We start from the raw sequence: 12,531 nt of genomic DNA, 5'->3' as shown, positions 1-12,531 counted from the left end.
AATGAGAACCAAATATGAGGGGCTTGATCTTGCCAACCTCATCTCAACAGGAGCCAAAGGCAGCCTACTTACTTGCGTAAGCGCTGCAGGCTTGAGCTATGACACAACTGAAAGGCATTTTGTGCCAATAATACATCTTAGATCAGAAAAACAAATCTTGCCTAAGAGGATGCTTCACCTATCTGAGCAGATGGGAGAGCCAGGCTGGCGTAGAGGCACATTCATCTCTTCAGATAATAGCTCATCATGACACATCCAATTTTGAGCGAGATCCTCAGGAGTTGAATTCTAATGCTGGGGTGCAAGATAACTATGTTGACTTAAGTTGGGCTGTTGTTGCTGAGAAGATCAGTTCAGCTGGAACTTTGTACATGCCCCCAAGGCTATGTGTTTGTGTGATCTACCTTGATCAGAGCAATGAATACACCTATCATTGTGACAAATCAGAGGTAACACATGTAGTATAAACCTGATCATGGTAAGGTAACACTGACCTTGAAAAGATAATGGTAAGCAATTGGACAATGCAAACCACAAACATGAGCAGGTGTACATGAGGCTAATTAATCCTCCAGCATCTGGTGTCCTAACTGATCCAGGTAACACCTCTAATCACCTTGCAAATTTAGGTTAATATCCATAGATAAGCCCCTTCTCAGTAATGAGATGTCTTTTGTATCTCCAGACTGCTCCATGCCTCTCTTTTTAAGATACCCTAACCCTGATAAACGGGACATGGGTGGTACTGTGGGTTAAACCACAGAGCCTAGGACTTGCCGATTGGAAGGTTGGCAGTTTAAATCCCCACGATGAGGTGAGCTCCCGTTGCTTGGTCCCGGCTCCTGCCAACCTAGCAGTTCGAAAGCACATCAAAGTGCAAGTAGATAAATAGGTACCGCTCTGGCAGGAAGGTAAATGGCGTTTCCGTGCGCTGCTCTGGTTCACCAGAAGCAGCTTAGTCATGCTGGCCATATGACCGGGAAGCTGTACGCCAGCTCTCTCGGCGAATAAAGCGAGATGGGCACCACAACCCCAGAGTCGTCCGCGACTGGACCTAATGGTCAGGGGTTCCTTTACCTTTACCTTTTTTAACCCTGATAATTGTGATAGGAGCATATTTCTTTTCTCTCTCCAACTTATTTAGCATCCCCTCCTTGCCTCTCACTCTGTTCTCCCACCTCTGGTACATGTTTGTTGTTTTCCCCACGATGAGTCAGGGTACTTTACAGAGGGTGCCAGCTAATCTCTTCCTATTAGCAATCCAAAGGGTCCCGCAGAGAGGGATGTAACCTTTTGTACAACAGAACTCTGCTGCAATTTCTGAGTCCAGATGTAGCCATTTACCAGCTGTTTACAGTGAAAACCCACAAACCATAGTCTAATATCTTTCTTCTGCTCCTACCTTTCTCAGAACAGTTAACTATTGTGTGGCAGCCCTTTCAGTGGAAAGTCACCCAGATCTGGGTGGGCGATAACATTTGCACTGCATCCCTCTCATACCCATGACTGAAACCATAGATTAATATAAGGACAGTGCATAGGACACCTTCTGCTCATTGCCAAAACATGTCAGCAGTTGGCACCAATGACTATCATTGGTGTATCGTTGATGCACATGAAATAAGTAGCTATCACTGGTCAACTCCTCTTTGCCATGTAACTGTGAGAGGAACAGGATTGTTTCTGTGAATAACCATAGTCTGCCTATTGTTTGCATGGACATCCATTAACTGCCCCACTAAGATTCTGCTTCATTGAGGGAGAATCTACACCGTATATTGACATGAGAGATTGCTCAGTTGTAGCAATAGTGTGAAGAAGACTTCACACTATTTGTGTGAATTTGTGAAGAAGACTTCAGGAAAAGCCAAGGACCAAAGACAAAGTATTCTAATTGCCCTCATTTGAAACCAAGCCCTGGTAGGAAGAGTCCCTTTGTGCAAATCTATGTGCTGGAATTGGGCCTATGTGGTGGTGATCTTGCTGAAATCCATCACAGCCTTCCAAGAGATAGCAGTGGCTTCCTATACTCACTTTTTATGCTGCCTGGCCAGAGGCAAGAGGCTGTCAGAGCTTATTCATGCAGACAACCGGGCAGCTCACCTGAAAGGATGCATCTCCCATGGGACACAGAGGGAGGGGGGATGAGAAACAGGCTGTCAGGATTTTGCTGAACTATCTGCCATTCATCGGTCAGTCTGGTACCCATCTTCAGGCTGCCCGAGTGTCATGGAAAGTTCAAAATGTTATCCAAGCAGGCAGCCCGTTTGTCAAATTGATTCTGGCCTGGTTTATATACTCATCGGTTTTAACAGCACAGTGCTGAAAACTTCCTAGGTTCCTGAATGTATGTTACACCACACTTCACAGGAAGCAGATATTCAGTTCAATGCCCCACTTCCCTGCCCATCTCTTCCATTTCCCCTCCAGAACCCAAACGTATAGGCACATCTATGCATTTCCTGCGGTGTTACAGAGAGTTTCCTAGAGAGGATTTGGAAGCACGTGTTATAAAATGTCATTTGTGAAAATAAAAATAAAAAGTAACTGAATGGTGCGTGTTTCAGGCTTTAGAGCTCTGCGTGCATGTGTCTGTTTGCGAATCTGTCTGTGTACTATTGTATCCTGCTTATGGCTGTTGAGAAGGGCATACGTTGGTGGTTCACAATGTACGTGCCGAGTGAGTGGGCTGCAGGTTCAAGTACTGAGATTACTCACATTCATGTATCATAATAAGCGTGCACAATGAAGAGCCACTGTCACTTTGAAAAGGGGTTAGTAAAGAAGACAAACAGACTGAAGCATATCTGAAGAAGTGTGCATGCACCCGAAAGCTCATACCAATAACAAACTTAGTTGGTCTCTAAGGTGCTACTGGAAGGATTTTTTGGTTGTTTGTTTGTTTAGACTGAAGCATGACACCGAGGGGAACCTCATGTGAAAGAGCAGATGCCTTTCTAGTGGAGATGCAAGTATGGCCAGTTGACATCAAGCATTGCTCACTCCAAACATTTGACTGTTTTGGTTTTTGTTTTTTAATTACATTTTCTATTTGAAATTCTTGGGTACAAAACACTTTGCATCATATGTCAATGGTGTTCCTGTGTAGAAATAGCAGCTTTTGGCTAGGAAACTGGAAAGGGCTATGGAACGTTAACTTATACTATAAAAGTCAGTCAGGGTTTGAGAGAGGAAGATTCCTGTGACTGTGTAGACCTCAGCAAAGCTTAAGCGATGGATGGAGCCAGAGTTTTCTTTAAAACACCAATGCAGCCCCATTGGCACTGACAGGTTTTCTCCTAATTAGCAAAGCTTCAAAAAGCTCTGAATGAATTCCAGCTTGTAATGTTATTAGCTTGGTGCACTATATAGAGGCAGGAAATTAATAGAAATCCATTGAAATGCACCTCACTAATGGTTAGATGCCATTACTTCTCGTATGTAGGTGCTTGTGCATGACAGGGAAGAATAATTTGATGGGGAAAATCAAGGCTGACCCAAAACAAAAATGCAGGCTCAACAAAATTAGTAGCGTTTCTGTTGTAGTATCTCTTGTTCCTGGATCCTGTCTGTAACTAGACTCTCAAGTAAGGGATGCTGCAGAGAGATGTACACAGACCATCGCAGAAATGCAACTCTAATTCAGAGGTCCACAACAACATTACACAACCAAACTCTAGCAACAGAAATGAAAACACAGCTGGCAACTAAAATTATCTCAGCTGAGTGTGATGGCTGTGGACAGTACATGTTTAGGAGGCCAGGGTCACATTCCTGAAATAAAAGTATGTTGGTGTTTCTACATGGCCAAAGGACTTCTGTTTCCCCCCTTAAATCTCTAGTTACAATTGGTGATAAAGGTAAATCCAACAGCCAGTAAATTACCAATATCTCCTCAGTCACACATATCCAAATCATGGCTAACAATAAATCAGCATATGACTTACAGGAGCTAAGAATCATAAGGAATGGCTTAGAGGAGTAACACACTTACAGGCGAGTTTGATTGTTATGTGGCAAAATGGTAGAGTTCAAACTTATTTCTGGGTAGAAAAATACTACAGTTCTCTCAAGCTACATCTGAAGTGTTGGCTCCTGCCGATCACTACAATACATGCCCAGTTAGGAATGCTGAGTGATGTGAGGCAGCCAGCTGCCAACACTGTTCCTGAGAGTGAAAATAGGGAGGTTGCAGTTAAATGCAAAATCACCAGGGTCTGTTGTGCAGCAGTGCACATCTAATATAAAAATGACCTATGGATTTGCACTAGCCCAGGCTAATGCAAATGTGAGCAAAAGCTCATGGCACAGAAGAATTCGTGCTTTGGAGGAATCCCAGAAGCATCTGCCAACATGAACAAGAGCTTCAATATGAATTTAACAGAAGCAGGAAAAAAGGAAGCAACATTGGTAAGTACTAGAAGATGAAAACCTAACTTCGGAGACAGCAAAATATAATGCTGCCACATTTCAGGGAAATTAATTAGATAGGAGGAAGACAGATAAGGTGTGCAGTGTTCCATCCATAGCCACATCAGAAATATGCAGAATACCCTGAAATATCCACCAAGTATCACTGGAGTATGGTGAGATCAAAGTATGCTCTTAGAGTTTTCGGGTGTTTTGTGTGTTTCGGGTGCAGACTTAAACATATCTAGGGCCTGATTTAGAGCACTTTTTTGGTATACACACACACATACACACTCTGAGGCAGACCAACTCTGTTTACAATAATCCACTCAAGGCTGAAGTCCCACTATTTAAACTAACATGTGTGAGAGAGGCAGAAATGGCAGAGGCAACAAATACAAATCTCTTCTTTACTTGGGCAAGATCATTGCACAGCTATTTCTGGGCTATATGCCTCAGTAGCAGAATTAGTTTAGAATCCAGATCATTTTATGGAGGGGGAAGCTCTGGGGAAAGTCTAACAGCAGTGTTCGGAATTGCAGAACATGAAGGCTAAAAGGAAACCTTCATGGTTGCACGATCTGTGCTCACCAAACAACAAGCATGAAAAGACTTCTAAAATTCACCTTGCTATAAGTACCTGTGTAGTCAGAAGTACGTTAAATAAAACGTATGAATATGGTTAAGCAAGTAACCATAACAGATTCTGACTAAAGGAGATTCTGACTAACAATTAGGAATAATTTTCTGACAGTAAAAGCTGTTTGACAGTGGAAGGGACTACCTCAGGAGGTGGTGGTAGTTTTTTAAACAGGGTCGGATGGCTATTTGTCAGGGATTCTTTAGTTGTGATTCTTGCATTGAAGGGAGTTGGCGTAGATGACCCAAAGGGTTCCTTCCAACTCTACAATTCTATGATCTGTGAACAGATGCCCCAGGAAAAGAGAAAAAACTGTAGAGTCCCACCTGTTATGACAATATGAACATGATTTCTCCCCATATATTTTGCATCCAATCTGACTGAATGAAAAAGGTAGCTATGTTTATGCAATTGACATAGGAGCCCCAAATATTTTTTTAAAAAATGTAGATGAAATTGGTGAAATGCTCAGGATGCTATTTTATGTTTCTTTTAATATGCTTGAAATTTTGCCTCTATAAATAAATTTTAGGATTGTTTAGAAGTTCTTTGTTTTGCTCCAGGCAATTCAAAACTACAGTCCATGCTTTGCCCGACACTTGAGCCACATTATGTTTTCTATAGATTGGAACCCTTCCTGGATATAGTAAGAAATATATGCACATAGACTTATGCCAACTAATCTCACTTATAACTATTTTTTAAAATCATCTCGAATGTTCATTGGGCAATGCCACCCTCCAAGAACATGGATAGTGTTGCTTTTTGAGAAAGAAAATGACAAAAACAAGTTTTTCTTTCTAGTTGTGAAATGCACTCTTCACAAGACCCACCAGCAGTGGCAATTCTTCATGCACAGATGAGATTGCAATTGTGTCATAAGCAACTAAAAGACCTGGTATCCATCTGGAAGTTCCTCTCACTGAGCTAACGCTGCTTCCTCAAAGAGCTAAATAAGAATTGTCGCAGTAGCTACATGCCCTCTATCAAATTCTAAACTAAGTGAAATCCATTGCAATTTAGGGCTTGATATCCTTCCCACTAAAATCCATAGAAACAGCATTGGGCATATAATGAGCTCCCCCCCCCCCTTTTTTTTTTTAAGAAAACAGTTTTAAGTTAAACCATTGTGCTATTTGCAGCAAGTATTGTATTCATCACACACTTGAATCTGAAAAGGTGCTTGCAATTGCTGGATGACTGCCTAGTCCCCAACCCAGTTTGGAATGCAACCAACCATTACTGTCTTCCCTGTTCCATCTGCATCACCAACATTCCATCAGAGCTCATAAGAACAGATGCAACATTCCTGTTCCTATCCCCCAACTTTTCACTATTTAGTCATCTCTAGAGACCCAAGACCTGTGCATAACTGTGGGAAACAGGAGCATACTAGTCATGGTATCAAGAGTTGTCATGCCTTGACAGGTGTGGTTTTGTCACCTTTAAAACAGAGACAAACAACAGGCCATGCAGCCCCTAGTGCAGGAGTGGGGAACCTCAGATATGTGGCCATCTAGGCCTCTCTCTCTCTCTTGGGAATGCCGTAAGGCCATGCCCTCCCCTGACCTTACTCTGTGTCCTCCTCAAGTGCTTTTGCTGGATGCCATGTATCTCTGAACTGTAACAGTGCCTTTTGCTTGTCTGGATGTAGCATGAATAAATAGATGTCTGTATGTACATGTGCAAAGCCTCTGGATGGAATATAGAGGAACATCTGTATGAAGGTAAGAGTCAAATCCACTGCTCTTCCCACTTCTAGCCCTGCCCATCACAGACATGTGGCCCACAAGGGAACGTGGCCCTTGAGCTAGAAGAGATTCCCCACCCCATCCCAAAAGCTGGATCAGTGCTTCACAATATTTAAACCATTGTGCCACTGTTGATCAAATTTAGGCTAAACGTCTCTGAAAGGCATAATCTTTTGTCATCTACTATATTCTAATAATAAAAGTCAATCAACTCTTTTCAAAGATATTTGAAGTCATTCCCCCCCCCCAAACGCTCACTCTGTCATTCATTCTTTCATGCCCTTCATCTCCATACAGGTGATTCATTTCACAATTTAGAATTCATCTTTTAAAAAAGCAAATGGGAACTTCAAAGGAATAGAAATGACAAGAGGTGTTTAGACAGGGCTGACAGGGCTCCCTATGATTTTAATGGGAGGTCTCCAACCCCCTGGCATTATATGTAGCAAAAGGAACATGTGGGAAAGAGGAACATGTGCTAGGTTTCCAAATTCATCAGAGATGTCATTTGTTCACTGAAACATGCTGGCTTCAGCAGAACAGCCATTGAAACAAACAAGAGCCTCTTTCAGTATTATACGCCAAAGATGCACATACTCAGCTTCTGCTAGCCACCAGGACTCTATCCAAACAGCAATAAAAATAATTTTTGACCCCCATTTTCTGACTGTGTCAATTTTGGGGTGTGTGGCATAAGTATGAGCAACCATAAAGTATTGACTAAGAGCCAAGGGTGTTCTAGATTCAAACTCTGTCCTGGCATAACCCTTCAGAACAGAAACCTTAAGATTGCAGTTGTAGCTGAGGTTTGTCAGGAAGGTTCGGATTCAGTTTGTGGTGTATGTGTAGCTGTGATAACTTGTACCAACTGATGAGTTAGTTGCCCTTCACTGCATATTAGATAGTAGGCAAGAGAGAGAAATTAAAGGAAATTGTTTTTAGGTCTTATAGATCAGAAAAAAAGACTATAAATGGAGCCTTTGCAGGGATGGGGGCTGTGTTGAGAATGTACCTACAGGCATGCTGGTATTCCATGCAACTAGGGAAAGGACACTTGTCTTTCCCTTAAAAAATTGTGGTCAAGTATTTTGACAAAACACAGTCTTAAACTGATGACTTAAATGAATGATAGTTGTGCAATGACAGCTTTTTCTCTCTGTTAGGAAGATTGTTCTTGTTGCATATTTTTAAAATATATCTCAATATATATTATTTTACATGCTTACATTTGTGAGGCACATATGCCCAAACTTTAATAATTTGGCATGGTTCTGGGGTCCTGCCTCAATGGTGGATATCAGTTGGAGAGAGGTGGTGGCCATTCACAGAGGTAAAATGAAGGGCACACATTTGACTTTACACATTTCAAATGTATTCCTGCTACGCAACACTCCCTACTCTTCTCATTTTGAAAAAAACCACTGTGTGTCATTTTTGGCATTCAGGTGTTACTTTCTAATACCCCAGAAGTGCTGAAAAATAGAAGGAGTTGGAATAGTTGCTTATGGTTGCAGCTAATGAGGGAGGAATACAAGGTTACTATTATTATTATTATTATTATTATTATTACTGTATCTATTTATATTTTGCCTTTTATCAAGACTGGGACTCAAGGTGGCTTACAGAGATCAAAACAACAGAGATAAAATAAATAAAGCTAAAAACATATAAAAGATAATAGCTTTAAAGTATGTAAACTATAGTAGAATTTAAACAATATAAAAACAAATCTATCAAAATGCAGAGTGATGGGTCTCCTTCCCAAAATATCATGGGGTATGTGACAAGAGTAGCTTGGTAACAGACACAGTAAGGTGAGTCCTGTTGCAGTTAGCGTGGGAGAAGGAAAACTTTCCCTTTTCTCTAGCTTTTGAGCATACAAACAAGAAGTAACTGGGAAGACAGAATGCTAGCCACAAGGAAGTACCAGGGGGAACACTGGGATCAGAGAACCCAGGGAGTGAATATGTATTGGTGCCAAGATACTAAGGGTTGGGTAGGCTGTTGAGTGATGAAGGATAAAGGATGAACAGGTGGCAAAGGGGAGGGAGGAAAGAGGAACAAGAGGAATAGTTATAGTAGACAGCAACAGTTGTTTAAGTTTGGGGAGAACAGATGGAACCCATGTGAGATGTAAAACAGAAGCCCAGTGAGATGCGTGTATAGCTTAACCAATATAAAGGGAACTGTCCAGTGCTGAACAGGCAAACTAGGATGGGTGCAAGGAAAATCCCTGTCCATGTTTTGTGTTTATCTGAAGAGGTGTCTGAAGAGGGTGAAAAGATAGTGAAGCCTGTTTTAATATGAAACAAAAGCAACATAGAAAACAGTGCATTCATGTAGAGTTAATATTTAGCTGCAGTGCTGAAATGTGAAAGGAGGGGGTTCCCTCATTTGTGCTTTTAAAACATTCAGCATTGTTGACCGTGGGCAGCTATTTCCTTACTTAAGGCCTGCTTGGTATTATGTAAGTCTGTGCTTTGCTGTGGAGATAATGCAAGTTAATAATCTAAATGGCCGAAAGGTAGATACAACATACAAGGTTGGAAGAAATGGAGGATTTGAAGGACACGTCAGAGATGGGGGTAGATTACAAAAGGTTAAACACCTGTTAATTTCAGGACCTTATCAAGATTGTTGCAGTTAGCACATTTAAAGGTCTTTGGATTTTGAAGAAGTAAATTTAAAGGTCTTAGATTCAAAGCCTACGAAGTAAGACTTGCCAGGTGGTTACGGTAATTGGCCTATAAAATAATGCTCACAATTGCTGGAGAATTGAGACACCTACACCATCCATTTAGAAGGTGCTCCCCCATCTGCAGCTAGATATAGATTAGCTGAATCTCAGATAAGAAGATTCTCTGTTTCTCCCCCCCCCCAGCCTAGCTAGCCTAAAGAAAACACTTATTTCTTTGCAGAGTAAATTCCACCACAGTTGTTATAAGTGATGATGCATACATTTTCCTTTGTAACTCTCTGTAATCCGAGTTTGAGTAAGTAGTTTTAAAAACATAACTCCCTCTCCACATACATATCTCAGTGTAACTAGTTCAGAATCCATTATAAAGAGTCTTCTTACTAGAAGACCCATTTTAAACATTTGCACTTACAGTACCAATTAACTTCTGTTCATTATGTCTGTTTTATTAACCCAGTGTTAAACTAAAGGAGCAGAGAAGTGTGTGTGTTTTAAGCCACCTCCTTTTCCAGAATTGGAAATGAAAACCTACTTCCCAATAGCATATCCTGTCCTTGTTACGAAAATGGCATATTATTATTTTTTTGTTCACTAAGCAAGAATACAAAAGGGAAGAAATAAGAATGTATGGTATAACATGCAAGACTCTATATATGATTCTCCATATGGAGGCAAGAAGATTCTGAGCAAAGGAGGCAATTGTCCTGGGAAGAAAGATTGGCTCTCTCTCTCCACTCCTTACTCTTACTTGGCTGTAAAGCAATTTCTTTTGGGATCTGCATGGTGCCTGGATATGGGGCAATCTCTTCCAGAAAGTACATCTGTACTTAGCTGCTTTGGACACAGAAGGAACTATGCTGTACAGCAGGTGAAAGGACTGGCTCAAGTGCCCTAAAGAGAACTATTTCTTCCATTCCCTGCAGGACAGCAGAGATCTATGGAAGATCAAGGAATACAGCCAACCCATTTATAAGGAGAAAAAAGTTGGGCCACTGTTAATCACCTAAGGTGAGGGAAGTAGCTGTGTTTCTGTGAGAAAGGGGGATTCTTCCCATGCTGTAGGATGCCGTCATTACTGAGTGCTCATACTTCACTCTCACTAATGCATTTTCATTGCATAGGTCGTGGGGGAGGTAAATAGGTACAGAATCCACACCCTGTTCTCACCTGTGGATGTTCATCTCCTGCGGTGGCTGTCGTGCTTTGTCATAGGCCACCTTGGCAAAAATGCCTGCAATGACAACAAAGGCAATGGCACCACATGAAATGTAGACGGTGGCATTCGTGTTGTCCTCATTTGGGTCATACCCATTGGGTATACCTCCAGCTCCATCGTTACTGGTGGCAGGGGTCATTAGATCTGTGTTGGGGCGCGGGCCCTGATTCCGGCACCTATCCTGATTCAGCTTCTCAGAGCGCTTGTTGCAGCAAAAGCGGTAATAGCAGGTGCCGCAACAGTAGCGGAAATCCTTCTGGGAATTGTTGCACTCAAACTCCTTGTCCCACTGCCCGCTCACATCGTAGTAGCCCATGCATGTCTCATACGCTGGCACAGAGCTGCCTGCGCTGACGTTGGAGGGTACCCTTGCTGGACTGCGCCCACGGTTTCCCCCACTACCAGCTGCCACAGGAGATGGTGGTGTGCTGGCTTGCGTCTGGTTCTGTTGCTCCTTGGCCGGCTTGTAAGGTCGTCGGGGGGCTGCTGCCCCCTGTGTCCGGTTGCCCTTGGGTGTCCGTAGGGGCCCAGCTGCCTGCGTGGTTAGCAGCAGTGCCAAGGCGTACAGGGCAAGAGGCAGGAGCAACAGGAGATGCCTCCACCCCATGGTGAGCCGGAGGAGCAAAAGTTGGGAGGCAGAGGGCTCTGCCCAGCCCAATCAAGGATCTCGGCTCTGCCACTCCATGGATGGTGAACAGGGGTAGGAATCAGGCGCTCCTCGGTGGCGCTTCACTGGCAGCATCCCAGATCCATCCTCCGTCTCTGGAGATGCCTCTTCATGCCGGCAAGAAGCAAGAGGCACGACTTGGCTGCTTCAGAGCAAGAATGGGCTCTTCTTACTCGGAAAGTCCCGACCTGATCACAGCTCCTCCTGTGATGGGCTGTAAGAGAGAAGAGGACATCAGAGGCTACCTGGTCCAGGAGAAAATGAGCAAGGGAAGGGGGGGTGGACGTGCCAGGGGGTGCTGCAGCAGCTGCCCCTCCAAGGGGGCCTACTCCAAGAGGCCAGAGAGTTAAGAGATCCAGGCAGAGGGTCGCCTTCGGCGTGGAAGGAAAACCTCCCGCCCAAGCTGGCATAGGTGCCACGGAAGAAGAGGAGGGCAGGCAGGTGTGGCTGCTGTGCCCGGACAGAATAGTGCCGAAGCGGAGAGCGGGGCAGCAACAGCTCCCAGAAGCTCACCGGGCAGGGAATTCCCTTGGCACCGTCTCTGGCGAGAAGCAGCACCACTAACAGCAGCAGCAGCAGCAGCAGCAGCAGCAGCAGCAGCAGCGACCCTTGGGCTGGCAGGCAGCGCGGAATGCAGCCCTGACCGGCCACCTTCCGTCCCCTCCTCTCTTTCTTCCCTCGCCCTTGCCCGCCAACCCTGCGCGCCCCCCTGCCTGCCTGCCTGCCTTCCCTCACTCACCATGCCGGGGCGGAGCGGGAGCACTGCGGAGGTGCCGGGCTGGGCATCCTCGTCGCCGAGCGCTGGCCGGAGCTGCCTGCGCCGCCGCTGCTCGCACGGGCTCGAGAGGAGCTGCTGCTGTCGAGCGGGCGGGGACAGCTAGAGGCTGCGCGAGGAGCCGCCGCCTCTCCCGCCTGCCTCCCTCTCTAGGCCCGCCCAGTCCCGGCCCCCTGCGAAGGAGTCGCAGCCCCGCGGCGCCAGGGGCCGACGGCCGAGGGAGCTGGGGGGGGGGGGGGGCTCAGGACAGAGTCCGCCTTTCGGCGTGGGGGGGGAGCGAGGCCCAAAGATCCCTGCCCTGCCCCGCTCTCGGGCTCCCTTCACACAGAGGCCACCCTCTGCAGGACTGGCGAGAGAAGCTCCTTTCCCCCCTT

At 44.7% G+C, this 12,531-nt stretch overlaps 1 protein-coding gene across 7 annotated transcripts in view; it reads right to left on the bottom strand.

Annotated features, from left to right (window-relative positions):
* The window catches only part of SHISA6 (shisa family member 6), a 263,665-nt gene extending 251,389 nt beyond the window's left edge, over nucleotides 1-12,276 (bottom strand). For 3 of the 7 annotated variants that reach the window (XM_080993818.1, XM_080993819.1, XM_080993822.1), the window contains exons 1-2: nucleotides 12,122-12,275; nucleotides 10,667-11,596 (exon numbers count right to left, since the gene is read on the bottom strand). In XM_080993818.1, the coding sequence (XP_080849944.1) occupies nucleotides 10,667-11,322 (656 nt within the window). In that variant the 5' untranslated portion in view covers nucleotides 11,323-11,596; nucleotides 12,122-12,275. Of the gene's footprint in view, nucleotides 1-10,666; nucleotides 11,597-12,121 lie in introns of all 7 variants that reach the window. The other 4 variants (XM_080993821.1, XM_080993820.1, XM_080993823.1 and 1 more) reach the window with 2 other exon arrangements.
* Nucleotides 12,277-12,531: the final 255 nt, after the last annotated feature.

Source organism: Podarcis pityusensis (genome assembly GCF_964106645.2).
Source record: "Podarcis pityusensis genome assembly, chromosome: 2".
NCBI lineage: Eukaryota > Metazoa > Chordata > Lepidosauria > Squamata > Lacertidae > Podarcis > Podarcis pityusensis.
The sequence above is the reverse complement of the archived record's forward strand: the minus strand, read 5'-3'. Positions and strand labels throughout refer to the sequence as shown.